The sequence below is a fragment of the Echiichthys vipera genome (assembly GCF_963691815.1).
Source record: "Echiichthys vipera genome assembly, chromosome: 16".
Classification (NCBI taxonomy): Eukaryota; Metazoa; Chordata; class Actinopteri; order Perciformes; family Trachinidae; genus Echiichthys; species Echiichthys vipera.
This window is the reverse complement of record NC_139841.1, coordinates 3,053,914-3,071,341: the sequence shown is the minus strand read 5'-3', so window position 1 is coordinate 3,071,341 and position 17,428 is coordinate 3,053,914. Positions and strand designations below refer to the sequence as shown.

Here is a 17,428-nt window from a genome sequence, read left to right as displayed (position 1 = left end):
ATCTGGAGACTTCCAAAATCCTCATCCATCCTGGAGAGAAGTGTGTCCACTGTTTCTGGTGTTAATGAAGAATTTTGTGGTGTTTTGGACTCTGATGCACGAATCACTCTGCAGTAACTGATCTCAACGAGCAGAGGGTGCTGCTGTGAACCCTTCCCCGTCCCAAAGCACTCACAGACGGGCACTGTCTCGCTACTTTTTGCGACCTTTTTGGCAACTTTATTTATAAAAAGCTACTAGCGACCAATTTAGCATCTTATTCAGACCACCGGGGAACGGGGAGAAATATATGGTTGGCCTAATTCATTCCCATGCATGTGGCTCAGAATCCAGTTCAGTCTGTGGGTACGTGTCTCTCTCCAAGCAAAAGCGCTGTTATGTGACGCCGTGGGGGTTAGAGGTCCCAGGTGTGGAGATGACGGCATCGTGAACAAAGTATGCGTTTTCGCCGTCCAGACGGCAACGCCACGGGGGCGTTCTCAAATATTCCCACTCTGGGACCTTGTGGCTGGCCCAGATGGATTGTCGGCCTAACCGGTATTAAAAATGTGCGTTTATAGAAAACCGCGTTCCCTTGTGGCCTTAGACTTCTCTTTATTGATCCTTAGGGATGAACTCCCGCAAGGAAATTGAATTTCCAGCAGCTTTCAAAAACACAAGGGAGATATAAAAAAAAAAATACAGTATAGGATAACCAATAAACTCTTAGCTAAATAAATACAGAAAGTATAAAAAAAACAATAAACAGTAAACAATAAACTCTTAGTCAAATATATATGAGGTAGATGTAAGAATAGAATACAGGTATAATAAAATTCACAGAAAATTAAATCAGATAAGTTAAATGTAGAGTAAATGCATAAGATCAAATATGTATGACAGTATATGACACAAATGAGCAGTAAGATGAAATTATTGCACTTAAGTGGTGGATAAAGTTATTGCATAAAGAAAAGAAGATAAGTGTCCAGGTGTAAGAGTAGATTGTTAATTGCACAGTGAGTGGCTCCCACTCCTTCCCTTCTGTCCTCTTTATTTCCTCCTCCCCCTAAGTGAGGAGTTGTAGAGTCTGATGGCCTGAGGGACAAGGGAGTTCTTGAGCCTGTTGGTCCTACACTTGGGCAGGAGCAGCCTTCCACTGAACAGGCTCCTCTGGTTGCTGATAATGATGTGCAGGGGGTGGCTGCCATTGTCCATAATGTCCAGCAGTTTGTCCAGTGTCTCCTCTCTTCCACCGTCACCAGCGAGTCCAATTTAATGCCGACCACCGAGCCGGCCCGCCTGATCAGTTTATCCAGTCTGGAGGTGTCCTTCTTGGATATGCTGCCCCCCCCAGCACACCACAGTGTAGAATAGGACACTGGTGACCACAGACTGGTAGAACATCCACAGCAGTTTGCTGCAGAAGTTGAAGGGCCGCAGTCTCCTCAGGAAGTACAACTTGCTTTGTGTCTTCCTGTACAGGTGGCTGGTGTGTGGTGTCCAGTCAAGTTTATTGTCAAGCCACAGCCCAAGGTATTTGTATGACTCCACAGCCTCCACCTCAGCTTCCTCTAGCAGGACTGGTCGCGGTCTTGGTCTGGACCTCCCAAAATCACAAATCAAAGTCCACTCCCATCCTGTTCAGTTTGTCCTGAAGTATTGGGGGCTGGATGGTATTAAATGCACCGGAGAAGTCCAAGAAGAGAATCCCCGCTGTACCGCTTCCCTTATCCAGATGGGTGTAGACTGCAGCATATAGAGGATGGTATCCTCCACACGAACATCTGGCTGGTACGCAAACTGCAGGCGGTCCTGGGTGTGTTGTACTTGGCGTCTGAGGGGGCTGAGGAAGAGCCGTCTCGGACACACTTTATTCCGGCCTTCTGCTTTCCTGGGCCGGAGCTTCCTCAGCTGTCCTCTGACCTGGTCTGTGGTGACCTTCTCTGACCTTCGTCTTGCTGAAATTTAGCAGGAGGTTGTTGTTCCTACCTTTTGCTTTCTGGGCGTTGATGGTAGAGAGTGTCCTCTTTTCCGCTGGCGGCAGACACAGGCACAGAGTCTGGTCATGGGTAGGTGGTCGCAGGTCTCTGCTGATGGTGGTGGTGCCTGCTGCTGTGGTCCTACATGACGATTCCTGCTGCTATTCTCACTGTTACTCATATATACTATCACTAGTTTAATAAACTATAAAATTTGTAGCTGTATCGTAGCTGCTATTGCCACTACTCATCATTGATCATGTTTGCCACCATAATTATTATCATTTTCATATTCTGTCACCTTAGCTGTGCTTGTTTCTACTATTCTGTTGTATTAACTGTCTTAACACATACATTATATTCACATTACTATAAATATTATTATAGTTACTGTTAGGCTTTGCTTGCATCTCTGGAAGTGTGTCTATCTGTCTCTCTCTGTCCATCTGTGTGTCTTTTCTCTCTTTCTCTCTCCTTTTCTTCCTCCCCAACCGGTCAAGACAGATGTGCGTCCTCCACAGAGCTGGGTCTGTCTGACGTTCCTGCCTGTTAAGGGGAAGGTTTTCGTTGCCACCGTACTCTACAGAGGAATTGTTGGGTCTATGTAAATCATAAATAAGTCATTGAGTGTGGTCTTTACCTACTCTGTAAAGTGTCCTGAGATAACTTTTGTTATGATTCGACACTATAAATAAAATTGAATTGAATTGAATTGAATAGGTGTTGTTTTGTGCATCGAAGCGTGCAAAGAAGCTGTTCAGGTTGTTGAGCAGAGAGGTGTCATTCACGCAGCTCTTTGGTGCGGGCTTATAGTCTGTGATAGCTTGAATGCCTTGCCATAGGCTCCGTGCATTTGTCTTTGAAGTGGAATGTTATTCTGTGTGTGTGATCCTGTTTTGCTTTTGCCCTCAACAGCCTGTGGACGTCCCCTGTCAACCATGACTTCTGGTCTGCCCGAGTGATGATGTCCTTGGTGTGGGTCACATCATCAGTGCACTTGGCTATGTAGGAGGTCACAGTGTTTGTGTACTCCTCAATGTCTGTGTTGTTGGTGTAAGTGGCTGCCTGTTTGAACATCTCCCAGTCTGTGGTGTCAAAGCAGTGTTGAAGAGCTGAGGAAGCTCCCTCTGGCCACACTCTGAGGGCGCACTCACACTGTCCTTCTGCACCGGGCCAAAACCGGTTTTTCGGCTCAAGCCTAGTGCGTTTGACCAGTGTGAGTGCACCCGCTCCGCACATAACTGCGGCCAGCGGGCCGTCCACGGCCTGCCTGAGAGAGGTGGGCTTTTGTAGAGCACGTTTGCACATGCACGAGCGCGCGCACATGTACGAGCAGGAGCGCGCGCACATGCACGAGCACCAAGCCTACGGCGGTTCTGACGTTATTTATGTGCGCCTGTTCGGACATAGTTAATAGAAGGACGGACCATGCGCGGACATTTACAACAACAACAATGGCGGCGAAAGGTTCACGTTGGTGTGATGCGGAGGTGGAGTGTTTACTGCAGATTTGGTCAGATGAAAATATTCAAAAACAGTCGGACAAGACGCACAAAAACTCCGAGGTCTATGGAAAGATTTGTAAACAAAGAGACGCATCGCGGTGACGTCAATCAATGCGTGTGACGTGTTACGGCGTGATGACGTATGGACAGCAAGAAGCATTTGCGCGAGGCCCAGGCAGTGTGAGTACAAACTGGCCTGGGGCGCGGGGGGAGAGGGAGGGGGTACAAGTACTCTGATACCTCCACGCTTGCCCCTCTTTGTCTTCCTTGCACACCGCTTTCAATGCCTCCTCTCTTGGGGAGGGGTAGTAGGCGAGTCCAGTGTGAGAGCAGGCCTACGGAGCAGTCCGAGCTCTTTTAGAGCCTACTCACACTGTCCTTTTGGCCGCGGCCAAAACCGTTTTTTCAGCTAAAGCCTAGTACCTTTAAGCAATGTGAGTGCACCCGCTCCGCGCTCAACTGCGGCCAGCGGACCGTCCACGGACCGCTTGAAAGAGGTGGGCCTTAGCGGAGTCGTTTGCACATGTACGAGCACGAGCGTGCGCACGTGTACGAGCACGAGCAAGAATCCTACCGCAGTATCGTTATGTCCGCCTGTTCGGACATGTAAATAGAAGGACGGACCATGCGCGGACATTTAACAACAACAACAACAATGGCGGTGAAACGTTCACGTTGGTGTGGTGCGGAGGTGGAGTGTTTACTGCAGATTTGGTCGGATGAAAATATCAAAAACAGTCGGCAAGACGCACAAAAACTCAGAGGTCTATGGAAAGATTTGTAAACAAAGCCACACACACGCGATCAATGCATGTGACGTGTTACGGCGTGATGGCGTATGGACAGCAAGAAGCATTGGCCGGCCCTGGCAGTGTGAGTACAAACGGGGCTGGGGCGCGGGGGGGAGAGGGAGGGGGGACAAGTACCCTAAAGTCCGGGTCTCGGTCCAGGAGGACAGTGTGAGTACGCTCTTAGAGCGTGATCACACTGTCCTTTTGGCCGCGGCCAAAACCAGTTTTTCAGCTAAAGTCTAGTACCTTTAAGCCATGTGAGTGCACCCGCTCCGCGCTCAACTGCGGCCAGCGGACCGTCCACGGCCCGCTTGAAAGAGGTGGGCTTTAGCGGAGCCGTTTACACATGTACGAGCACGAGCGTGCGCACGTGTACGAGCACGAGCACGAGCCCTACGGCAGTAGCGTTATGTCCGCCTGTTCGGACATGTAAATAGAAGGACGGACCATGCACGGACATTTAACAATAACAACAATGGCGGTGAAAGGTTCATGTTGGTGTGGTGCGGAGGTGGAGTGTTTACTGCAGATTTGGTCGGATGAAAATATTCAAAAACAGTCGACAAGACGCACAAAAACTCCGAGGTCTATGGAAAGATTTGTAAACAAAGCCATACACACGCGATCAATGCGTGTGACGTGTTACAAACGGGGCTGGGGCGCGGGGGGGAGAGGGAGGGGGGACAAGTACCCTAAAGTCCGGGTCTCGGTCCGGGAGGACAGTGTGAGCACGCTCTTAGTGTTTCTGTTAGCTCTTTTAGCGTCTCTATTGTTGGTTCCAAAACTTCCCAGATCTTGCTTTTTCGGATGTCTGTCGACTGTACTTGTACTCCGACGTAGACTGACAAGAAAAACGTTCAGACAAACATTCTTTAAACGAACAACTCATTGCATGATAGGGAGAGCCAGAGGTCTCTGTGTCTACACGCGCCGCCATCTTGGATGTGTCTCTGACGGCTCTCAGTAAATCCCGGCAGGTCCACGTTAGCATCCAGTAGGAGGTGGTTTAGCCATGTCTCTGTAAAGATTAACAATTTGCTCTCACGTTAGAGCCGCTGGTTGTTCAATGTGGACAGCTCGTCGCTCTTGTTCGGCAGCAAGTTCACATTCCCCATGATTACGGAGGGAATCGATGGCTTGTAGCGCCTCCAAGTCTCCGCTCGCTCGGCCTTTAGCTTCGCCCCGGGACGGGTGGATGTTGTGGTACAGTGAGAGATGAGAGAGAACCTAAAAGAGCGATGGAGGGAGAGAAAGGGATGCTGAGGTTGAGGGGCTCTGACAGCTTTCCTATGACCTCCGACCAAAACCGGCTGAAACGTGGGCAGAGCCAGAATGCGTGGATGTGGTTGTTTATTGTGGTGGGGCAGTATGTGCAGGGCTTGCTAACCGTGAAACCCATATAGTGCGTTGTGTGAGTGGTGATGTGTATCCGGTGTATGATTTTTTATTTTTTTATTTTTATTGAATGAGTGACATGGAGAATGTATTGTTGCATAGGGTCTCCCAGTCTATGTCGTTGTGTTCTATTTCATTATTTATTATTTAAGTCTAAAGTCCATTTATGTGCTGGTGCAGAGATGGTGGTGTCATGGTGAGAAAGTAATTTACAAATTTGTGATAGTATTTTATTGGGTTGTAGTGAATGTAGTTTCAATTTGAAATTAGATACTAGCTATCATTATGATGAAATTATGATGAATTTGATGAATTATGATGAAACGTCCTTCCGGGTCAGTTACAATTGAAATATGGGAGTATGGTCTGTTTTTGCTAAGCCTCGTTTTTTGGAGTTGCAGATCACGTGGAAAGTCTGGCTAATCCAGCCGGCCCTCAATTTCTGAGACTCTGCCTCTGTGAGATGGGTTTCTTGTTATATTTTGGTTCTTTTTGCAGGGGAGCTGATTCCTCTTATATTCCAAGAGGTAATATTCAGTGTCGGTGGCATAGTGTTCATTTGGTTAAAAATTGGGAAGGGTTTGCACTATATATGGAGTTTGTTGGGGTTGCAAATGAGGGAGGGAGAAGAAGAAATGAGAGACAGAGAGAGAAAAGAAGAAGAAAAGAGAGAAATAACAAAACAATTAAAGCCTGGGAACAAGGCCATTGTGCACAAGAAAAGAGAAAACAAACAAAAAAGTAAATACATGTCAATGGAATATATGTCTTATTATACAGACAACTGGGTGAAGGTTTGCTATTTTAACGAGGCAATGTTTTAATGAGATGTACATGCGTTCTCATGTTCATGCATTATGCCTACTTATAGACACACGCACACACGATCACACGTTCTATCTCACACACACCTACACTATGTTTTAATCCTGCATAAAGACACTCCCTAATATATACACTCACCGGCCACTTTATTAGGTGCACCTGTCCAACTGCTTGTTAACGCAAATTTCTAATCAGCCAATCACATGGCAGCAACTCAATGCATTCAGGCATATAGACAGGGTGAAGAGGATGTGCTGCAGGTCAAACTGAGCATCAGAACAGGGAAGAAAGGTGATTGAAGTGACTTTGAACGTGGCATGGTGCAAATGCCTTGTTGATACCAGAGGTCAGAGGAAAATGGACACACATGTTCGAGCTGATAGAAAGGCAACAGTAACTCAAATATCCTCTGGTTCCAACAGAGGAATGCAGGAGAGCATCTGTGAACATGCACCACCACCTACTTTCTAGCATAGAGGGAACAGCAACAAAAGACCACACAAAAGTCACTTTATTAAGCACCAGGTATGCCTAATAAAGTGACCGGTCAGTGTAGTTTGATATGCACACATACTGTAAATACATATACATATATGCACGTACCCACATACACATGCACTTATACATACTCATATAGACACACATTCATTAATCCTCCCACCCGCACATCCACCTATCGCCCACCCACTCCCACACACCCCTGCCCTGTGTATGAACAGAAAGTGACCATAGAATGTCGAGCAGGTAACAGACACATTGACAGAAAGGAAAAGAGGCAGACAGACAATCATGCAGACAAGTAGCCAGATACAATAAATAAATAGGCAAATAGTTAATTAGACAGACAGACAGGCAGACAGCAGGTGAACAGATAACACAGATGACAAACAGTTGTACAAGTAGAATTATTTTCTACCTTGGGGAAGTCCAATATCAGTTAGTTCAGTTAGTCCATTTTAATACTGCGTTGGTCATGAGAGAATGATCTGGTATGCTGATTAGAGCCAGGTAGTGATGTTGCTGTCGCAGAAGAGTTGGCCATCAATATAGAGATTATCAACTGTCAGTGCAACTCTTCTCCCCTTTTCAGGGTATTGTTTCATGATTGGTAACAGACTTTTCCTTCTTCCCTAAATCTCCTGTGGATCTTGATCGTTTTTTTCCGTTATTTGTTCGCTTGAGTTCTTTTCCCCTGCTCTTTACCAGATCTTTCTGTTTGTAATACTCAAATTTTGCCATGATGGCTCTCGATCTGCAGGTGTTATTTTTCCTGCCGATACGGTGAACTCGGTGGAAAGGGATGTTTTTATTGTTTCAGGTGTTAGTTTCAGTGCAGATTGCATGAAATCTTTCACTGTGTTTTCTGTGTCTTCTTGTGGCGGCTCCGGTATTCTCATGAATATGAGGTTTTCACGCATACTGCGGCACTGAATATTCAGGATGTTTTCTTTCATACGGTTATTTTCTGATGAAATGTTGTTGACCTGAGGGGAGAAGTGATTCTATTTGCGATTGACTGTATTCAAGACTTGCCTTGAGATCTTTTATGTCTGCGTGAAGAAGTTCCAAGATTGATAGTTCATTGTCTATTGATTCGAGTACACTGACCTCAGCGGTGGTGGTTCCCCTGTCATCGGTCTCGGTGGACCAGTCTCGCCTCCGTTGCTTCTGTGGTGGACTCATGACTAGGGCTGCAACGTTTCGTCGACGTTGTCGACAAAAATCGATAATAGAAATTGTCGACAATGAATTCCATTGTCGACAATCGTCGCTAGACGTGTTTTTCCAACAGAGTGAGGCATCTCACTTCATTACAATCTCTGCCGAGTCGCACATGCGCAATAGCGTCTCTGACGAGCGGTAACGCACACAGCGTCCAACACAGCAGGGCGCGCACGAAAACTTCCAAAGTTTGGGAGCATTTTAACCTGGATACGGCAGATAAAAAGATTACTTGCAAGGTTTGCAAAGCAGACCTTGCAAGTAATCTAGCCAAAAACAATGACCCTCTCAGCTGGTGGAGAGAAAATGAGGGGCGTTTTCCCACACTGTCAAACCTAGCAAGATCTCTTCTGTGCATTCCTGCAACATCCACCCCGGCAGAGCGAATCTTCTCAGCAGCAGGAAATATCTGCTCCCAAAAGAGAGCAAGCCTCACACGAGACCATGTGGATATGCTGACTTTTTTTAGTATGAATAAACTGAACGACATAGCCTGAGCCTCATGTTGATTTTAAACCTGGTCTGTCCACCATGACAGGTTTGTTTCCAGATTGTATCACACAGTCCAGGTTTTCAACTTGAATTTGGACAACTCTGAATGCTTTTTCAGCTGTGTATCTACAAATGTCAGTTGTTAAAACCATTAGATTTCAGACTGTTGAGAACTGTAAAGTTATTTTACAACTGAATGCACTTCACAAAATGCACTTTATATTTTAATTTATTTATTGTTTTACTGCTGCTAATGTGCCCTTGGTTTACAGGAAAGAAATGTTTACTTGATTTTAATTTATTATTTATTTTTTATAAAACACATTTGCCTGTCCTTGGACAGAGGTTTATTTATTTATGGATTTATGGCCTATCAGCAGCAAAGTTGAATAAAAGATGCATTTTTCATTGAAGTACCCACCTTTCTTGTGGTTATTATCATTTGCCACATAATTAAAGCAACCTCATGCTAAATTTAAGAAAAAATTAATAATTATCCGATTAGTCGACTAATCGTTTCAATAGTTGGTGACTAGTCGACTATTAAAATAGTCGTTAGTTGCAGCCCTACTCATGACGCACAGTCTGATGAAGCAGTCGTTGATGAAGTTCTGCAAATCATCTAGTGTTTAGTTTAGTAGTTTAGTTGAATCCAGTAGGAAGAGAAGAGTTAGTCCAGATTGATTGCAAAGTTTTATTTTTGTGAAACAATTGTGGAAAGTTTGTTTTTCTAGCAGCCGGTAGCCGCCATGCTGGATCACACCTATCTCCTTTGATTACATTGTTTCTTGTTGGTATGTCCTAATTGGCAGCGAGCAATGCTGCGGATGCTGCGGATGCTGCCAGTTATGACGCCCGGTTTCTATTTTATTCCTGTCATTGCGTTGGAAGAGAACAGCTAATTATGAAGTTCAAATTATGAATTATGTAAATGAGACGTCCTCATCTCACTACAAAACCTAAATGCATATGCTGTTGTACTTGAACAGGCCGAATAAGGAGGAAATAACTCTCACTACAGTGTGTGTATGTGTGTGTGTGGTTTGGACAGGCGGCCTCTTTGAAGTGACATGGATCGCTCCTTGTTAAACACACTAGTAGTCCGCTGGTTCACAGGACATTCACCTGTTTTTCAGGGGCATATTTTACAGCTTGTTCCACACATTCTGAATAAGTGTGGACAGAGCGTCGATGTGGCACAACAGGCTGACGCTCGCGTGCTATTAGGACACATGTAACACGGCAAATGTTGCTCATATGATTTTTTTTTTTAATGTATAAATATTTTTGGAAGACGTTGGTTCAGGTGTTGTTTAGTTAAGGCGGCAGGCCTGTGTTGTGTAGGCGGCCGCCTAAGCCGTAAAGTGCTGCGGGAAACCCTGAAAAATAGTCACTAGGTGATTTATCAATTGCAATTGAAATTGCAGCTCAATGCAACAATACCCAGTCTGCTATTTTACCACCATGGCTAAGTCATTCAGCACTTTGTTTCCTTATATTGGATTGCAGATCTTATCGCTCAGCTTTCAAGCGTTCAGTATGTAAACCTTGATATTTATCTATGAAAAGCTATATTCTTACCCTGTTCAATTGGTCCGGGAGCTACTCAAGAGGCTCAACTCTGGGCCAGAAAATCCGCTTAAAACAAAAACCTTTGTGTTTTGGATGTGTTAGACGAAACAAGTCATTTGAAGGGTTTGTTCTTTAACCTAAGAAACAATATTGAGTCAGTCAGTTTTTTTTCTACAGAGTGTTATTCTCTCTCGTAGTGTCATAGCTCTGAAAAGATGACTATGGTAGTCAAGGAGATGCTATGCAGGAGGCCACTGTTGTCCAGGCAGCTTCAAGGGTGTTTCTTGCTCTGTGTAAACCCCACACTGCTTAGTTCTTATTATTATGCCGCTGCTTTGTTGCAGGGCTACACGGTGGTGTAGTGGTTAGCACTGTCGCCTCACAGCGAGAAGGTTCCAGGTTTTCATGTTCTCCCCTTGTCTGCGTGGGTTTTCTCCGGGTACTCCGGTTTCCTCCCACCATCCAAAATCATGCACGTGTTGGGTTACTTGATGCCTCTAAAATTGCCCTTAGGTGTGAATGGTTGTCTGTCTCTGTTCGTCTCTATGTGCCCTGCGATGGACTGGCGTCCTGTCCAGGGTGTACCCCGCCTCACGTCCGATGTCAGCTGGGATGGGCTCCAGCCCCCTGCGACCCCGACAGGGACAAGCGGTTGAAGATAAATGCTTTGTTGCAGTATACCACAAGGCTGGATTGTTCGACTTTCAGTCAGAAATGAATCCTCTGCAACGCACTGTTTAGACCCAGTGAAGTCAAGTCACACTGGTCATTACTGGGAGCCCTTTAGAAAACTGGAAAAACGTTAAGTAAGGTTAAGGTATGATATGCAGAAATTCGGAAGAAAAGACGCAGTGTAACGTTATCTTACAGCTAAAGGTGCAGCTTACTGGTTTGCATTCATCTATACATCATGGCCACTGCTGAAGTCAGAGATGACGGAGAAAGAACAGAACTGTAAAATCCTCCTGCTTACTTGAAGTCATTGGTGTGGAAACACTTTGCCTTTCTCGTGAGACATGAAAATAAACAGCGAATGTTAACCTGTTGGCTCAGGACTTAAAAATGTAGTCTGTAAGATTGTTCATCTAATTAAATGTCTTTTTTAAGTTCCTATTTATCCAACAATGAGTTAAAACAGGAGCAGCACACGCTGCTAGATTAACAGGAGTGGGAGTCAGTGTTGAGATTATTTTCTGGGACCGGGAGGGAACGTGAGTCATTTTTTAAATTTTGTAACAGGAATAGGATTTCTTAGAGGGTAGAGACTGACACGGCACTCTAGCGGAGATTACACCGCCTGCACGAGTCAAGTTGAGGCACTCCTGTGTCAGTCTAGTGGAAAACAGGGCAGGCAGCATTTATGATCTATGATTTAAACTGATATTCAGTATATTCGGTACCATGCTCATAGACTGTAAAACACGGCCAGAATCCTCCCGGTGCTCCAGATTAGCATCTAGTGTTTGGGCCATCGATAGTAGGCTGTATTGCAAGTCATGATTCAAGTGCTTTTTAGTTAGCATACAGAGCTAACATATTGTTTTCCTAAACCATCTGTTTGTACAGTTGATTAAAGAGTAAACCATTTTGTCACTTATGGTAACACCACCACACGAATGACTGCAGTCCAGGTCGAGATGACGGAGTTAGCATGCTAATGATGCTAATCCTGACAACTAGCCTCTAGGAGAAATGAGGGCCAGCAGCTAGCTGTCACTCAAGAGACCACTGCCCTAATTATTCATAAACTCTAACCTCCATCAAAATAAAAACTAGCCTGGTACAAAAAAAAATGCTACCCCCTCAGTGTTGTCATGGAGATATGACTTAAACGTACAGACGAGAATGCTTTTTGTGCCAGGCCTTAAACAGGTTTAATGATGCTGTGAAAATGGCCTGTTTAACATGGGGGTCAATGAGAAAGTTCTCTATTGTGCAAACTACTCCTAGTGAACCAGGAAGTTGCTGTGGTGGGGGCTTGGTATTAGCTCACCTTCATTTCAGAACTCTGACGTAGGTAAATTCGCCCTTGTTTTACTTTAAGTAATTCTGTCATGGTGCTTTTGTTGCAGATTGTGACAAAGATGCCTGAGGTTCGGGAACTTTCTGAAGCTTTGCCAGAGATGCCCATGGACCCAATCACTGGAGTCGGAGTAGTAGCCTCCAGGAACAGGGCACCCACTGGATATGATGTAGTAAGTTACCCAACACAAAAACAGAGACAGCTGAATTTCAAAATGACTGTGCAAAAGTATCATCAAATTTGATTATATAGTTTAAAACATTCTTGAAGCTGCAATCATAACCTCAAAAAAACAAGGTGGTATCTCTGTGTATATGTGTAAAGTTTATGCTGATTTAAGTTGTGACAGTGTCAGCCAGTATATTCTGATAATTGCATGTTTGATTCTGATTTGGTGGTTTATAGATGTGGATGGGGATGGCATATAGTGGGGATTTGGTCCTGCATTTTTAGGACCTTGCATAGGAGGTCTTTGGTCTGCAAAGGTCTTAAGTGCCCGTTAGTCATGTTTTACAGTGAGATCCAGAACCAAAGTTAGGAAAGCCCAAAATGACAAAGCATACATAACACTTTGCTAGTCAAATGATCTACGGGCAGGGTTCTTTGAATCTGCACTCGATTGCTCTTCCTTGATGACCTGATGTGTGTCTCAGTTATAGGGTTGTCACGATACTAGAATTTCAAAGTCAATACCGATACCACAAGGAGGAAATTACAAAAAAAGATTAATTAGCAGATATGATAAATGAAGATAGAACAATACAAACATAAATAACAACACTTGTTAGTCAGCTGTAGTCTCATCTCATCTCATCTTTAACCGCTTATCCTGGGTCGGGTCACGGGGGCAGCAGCTTTAGCAGTGGACCCCAAATTTCCCTTTCCCGGGCCACATTAACCAGCTCTAACTGGGGGATCCCGAGGCGTTCCCAGGCCAGTGTGGACATATAATCTCTCCACCTAGTCCTCGGTCTTCCCCGAGGCCTCCTCCAAGCTGGACGTGCCTGGAACACCTCCCCTAGGGAGGCGCCCAGGGGGCATCCTTACTAGATGCCCGAACCACCTCAACTGGCTCCTTTCAACGCAAACACAACCCTCCTTTCTAGCACCTTGGAGTAGACTTTACCAGGGAGGCTGAGTAGTGTGATACCCCTGTAATTGGCACACACCCTCTGGTCCCCCTTTTTAAACAGAGGAACCACCACCCCAGTCTGCCACTCTCTTGGCACTGTCCCAGACTTCCATGCATTGTTGAAGAGACGTGTCAACCAAGACAGCCCCTCCAAACACAAAGCTTTCAGCATCTGGACGAATCTCATCAATCCCTGGGGCTTTGCCACTGTGGAGTTGTTTGACTACCTCAGTGACTTCCGCAAGATATATTGACAATGATTCCCCATCAGCGTCCAGCTCTGCCAAAAGAGGGCGTGTTAGTCAGATTAAGGAGTTCCTCAAAGTGCTCCTTCCCCCGCCCGATTACCTCATCGGCTGAGGTCACCAGCGTCCCGTCCTTATTGTAAACAGCTTGGACGGTTCCCCGTTTCCCCCTCCTGAGATGTCGAATGGTTTTCCAGAAGCACCTTGGTGCCGCCCGAAATCCTTCTCCATGACTTCTCCGAACTCCTCTCACACCCGCTGCTTTGCCTCTGACACAGCAGAGGCTGCAGCCATTCTGGCCTGTCGGTATCTTGCAACTGCCTCCGAAGTCTTCTGGGATAACATATCCCGGAAGGCCTCCTTCTTCAGTCGGACAGCTTCCCTGACCACCGGTGTCCACCACGGTGTTCGAGGGTTACAGCCCCTTGAGGCACCTAAGAACTTGAGGCCACAGCTCTGGGCTGCAGCCTCAGCAATGGAAGCTTTGAACATTGCCCACTCCGGTTCAATGTCCCCAACCTCCACAGGGATGCCAGGAAAGCTCCGGCGGAGGTGTGAGTTAAAGAACTCTCGGACAGGGGCTTCCTCCAGAGGTTCCCAGTTCACCTGCACTACTCGTTTGGGCTTACCTGGTCTGTCCAGAATCTTTCCCCATCCCCTGACCCAACTCATCACCAGATGGTGATCAGTTGATAGCTCTGCCCCTTTCTTCACATACGATCACAAAATCGATCGTCGACCTTTGGCCTAGGGTGCTCTGGTACCACGTACACTTATGAGCATCCTTATGTTCGAACATGGTGTTAGTTATAGACAATCCGTGACTAGCACAGAAGTCTAATAACTGGCGATCACTCGGATTTAGATCAGGGAGGCCGTTCCTTCCAATCACACCCCTCCAGGTGTCTCAATCATTGCCCACGTAGGGCGTTGAAGTTTCCCAGCAGAACTATGGAGTCCCCTACTGGAGCCCCATGCAGGACTCCATTCAGGGTCTCCAAGAAGGCCGAATACTCTGAACTGCTGTTCGGTGCATATGCACAAAGAACAGTTCGAGTTTTCCCCCCTACCACCCGCAGGCGTAAGGAGGCGACCCTCTCGTCCACCGGGGTGAACTCCAACACTGCAGCGCTCAGCCGGGGGTTTGTGAGTATCCTCACACCCTCGGCAACTCCAGTGAAGTATTGGGTCCAACCCCTATCCAGGAGTACAGTTCCAGAACCGAGACTGTGTGTGGAGGTAAGCCCCACCAGATCTAACTGGTAGCGCTCCACCTCCCACACAAGCTCCGGCTCCTTACCCGACAGAGAGGTGACATTCCACGTCCCCAGAGCAGCGCTCCCGACCCAAGTGGTTCCTCCTGCGAGTGGTGGGCCCACAGGATGGAGAGGAGGGAGGTGCCACGTCACTTTTTCGGGCTGTGTCCGGCCGGGCTCCGTGGCAAACCCGGCCACCAGACGCTCGCTGGCGAGCCCTCCATCTTGGCCTGGCTCCAGACGGGGGCCCCCAGGCAGGGTCTCTCTTCCTTGTTAGTCCATTGAGTCTTTGTGAACCATTCTTAGTCCGGCCCCTGGCCTGAGACCACTCTGCCATGGGAGACCCTACCAGGAGCATTAGGAATTTTAAATTCCCTATGAATATTTATGGAAATGATTTTGTCACACGTAGGCTACCCTGCCTGTAGCTCAAAGTAAGTAAATGGTGCCGCCCCACACTGTAGTTCTGTATCTATTCATGCAGTTACTACTTCTATAGTATTTTTGCAAGGTGATGGAGATGGTGATGGAGAGTGTTACTTTGATCTGGTATTCTTTGCCTAATGGACGTGAATAACTGTTAAATAACATGCTTAAATAGTCTGAGATTATTTCCTTGCGATGTGTGTAAAAGGATTTTGGAGCTAATAGAGTCCTGTGTGACATAAATTCAATTCAATTCAATTCAAAAAACTTTATTTGTCCCCGGGGGGCAATTCAGGGCATACAGAGCAGCAAATAACGACAGTGCATCTATACAAAACATTTTAACCTAACAACAAGAATAAAGTGTAAGAGAAGAATAAGTGTCAGGATGAAACATAGATGCTGCAGTGACTCCGGTTCATGCCAGCTGACCAAATCTATTGCATTGTTATAGAGTTATTGTGAAGTTTAATGAATAGCGCATATTCATCTAAGAACTGATGACATCTGTGTGGTACAGACCCTGGCTGTGTGCACTGAAGTGTATATGACAATAAAGTAGTGAATATTTTAAAAAAAAAAATTGGAATATGAAAAATACACTGACTCAACTCAACTATCCATTCACGATACTGAGTTCACAAAAGGATGTTTTAAACAAAAAGTGATAAAATCTACCAAATATATAGGCTATTCTATTTTCTTTTCTATTTCTGAAGTATGAACTGCAAAACAGTGCACATTTCCTTTTCTCTGTCACACACACACACACACACACACACGCACACTCTCTCGCCCCCATCTTTGCACCATGTCCACAAACAAAGTCAAAAGTAGATAGCGCGATGCTATTCTTTTTTCATCTCAACCATTTCACACATTTTAATTAATTTTAACCGTCTCAAGATGCATCGTTGCATCCCTAGCTCAGATTTCAGCACCAACCATAAGTTAGAGCGAAACTGTGCGTACACACACTGCAGACCGTCAGCACACAAGCAGGCTGCAGTGAGGTGCGCATCTGTGTGTGTGTACATGAATGACAGGGTTGAAGAGTGCTATGCGGAGATGAATAAATGGAACAATATTTCAAAAGTGCATTGAATAATAACAAAAATCCCAGAATCAATTTGTGGGGCCCAGTGTTGATTGTGTGTCACAGCACCACACATTGGTCTATGTATGTAACAAAAAATAAATCATAGATTTACATTTGGTGAATAATTTATTATTGAAACTATAATGATATTAAAATAAAGAATTAAAATGAATAGATCAGCTCCATATAAGAATGAGCAATTGTTTGGAACAAAATCTTTACCCCAGTATCATGTTGTACTTTAAGCTTAATAAAAAGCTACTGTTAAGTAGCAAGAAATCAAATGATCATTTTTCTTTGGAAGGTTGACGTCTGGAACAGATTAAAGGAATCTTGTCACACCCACATATTGTAATAGTTGTCTAAGTTTGATGACTTATCTGCCTCCAGGTCTCTAATACAACGGACGGCCTGGATGCTGACCTGTGGAAAGATGGCCTTTTCAAATCCAAGGTGACCCGGTACCTCTGCTTCACTAGGGTCTTCTCTAAAGAAAATGTAAGTTTGCTTACCTGACCAACCAGTCTTTTGTCATATGTCAAATTAGAATTTTATGTCAAACATATAGCATTTGAATGACTTGTTCATTAAAGATTTGGATCTGGTTAAATTCACTCCCTGCTCTATTTCCATTTTTCTTGTTTCTTCTTCTAAAGAGCCATTTAGGCAATGTTCTCGTGGACATGAAGCTGATCGATATAAAGGATACTCTGCCTGTGGGTTTCATCCCTATCCAGGAGACTGTTGACACGCGTAAGTTATCAAGTCAAATTAAAAGGCACTGATATGGAAGTGAATCTGTGTCATCGGACTTTGAAATTAAAAGACATTGAATTTCTAGCACTTAATATTTATGCATTGGAAAATATTTATCTGAATGTTTTGACTTTTTATTTTTTCAATGTTCATAAATTCAATGTTAAGGAATTCAAGGTAAAACAATTCTAAAAAGGATTCAGATTCAGACTCTCTGGCATTAATGTA

At 45.1% G+C, this 17,428-nt stretch overlaps 1 protein-coding gene across 1 annotated transcript in view; it reads left to right on the top strand.

Annotated features, from left to right (window-relative positions):
* Positions 1–17,428, top strand: part of mvb12ba (multivesicular body subunit 12Ba) — a 37,786-nt gene that overhangs the window by 4,006 nt on the left and 16,352 nt on the right. The window contains exons 2-4 of the mRNA XM_083929827.1: positions 12,336–12,458; positions 16,835–16,942; positions 17,101–17,197. Coding sequence (XP_083785953.1) covers positions 12,348–12,458; positions 16,835–16,942; positions 17,101–17,197 — 316 coding nt within the window. The 5' untranslated portion in view covers positions 12,336–12,347. The remainder of the gene's footprint in view (positions 1–12,335; positions 12,459–16,834; positions 16,943–17,100; positions 17,198–17,428) is intronic.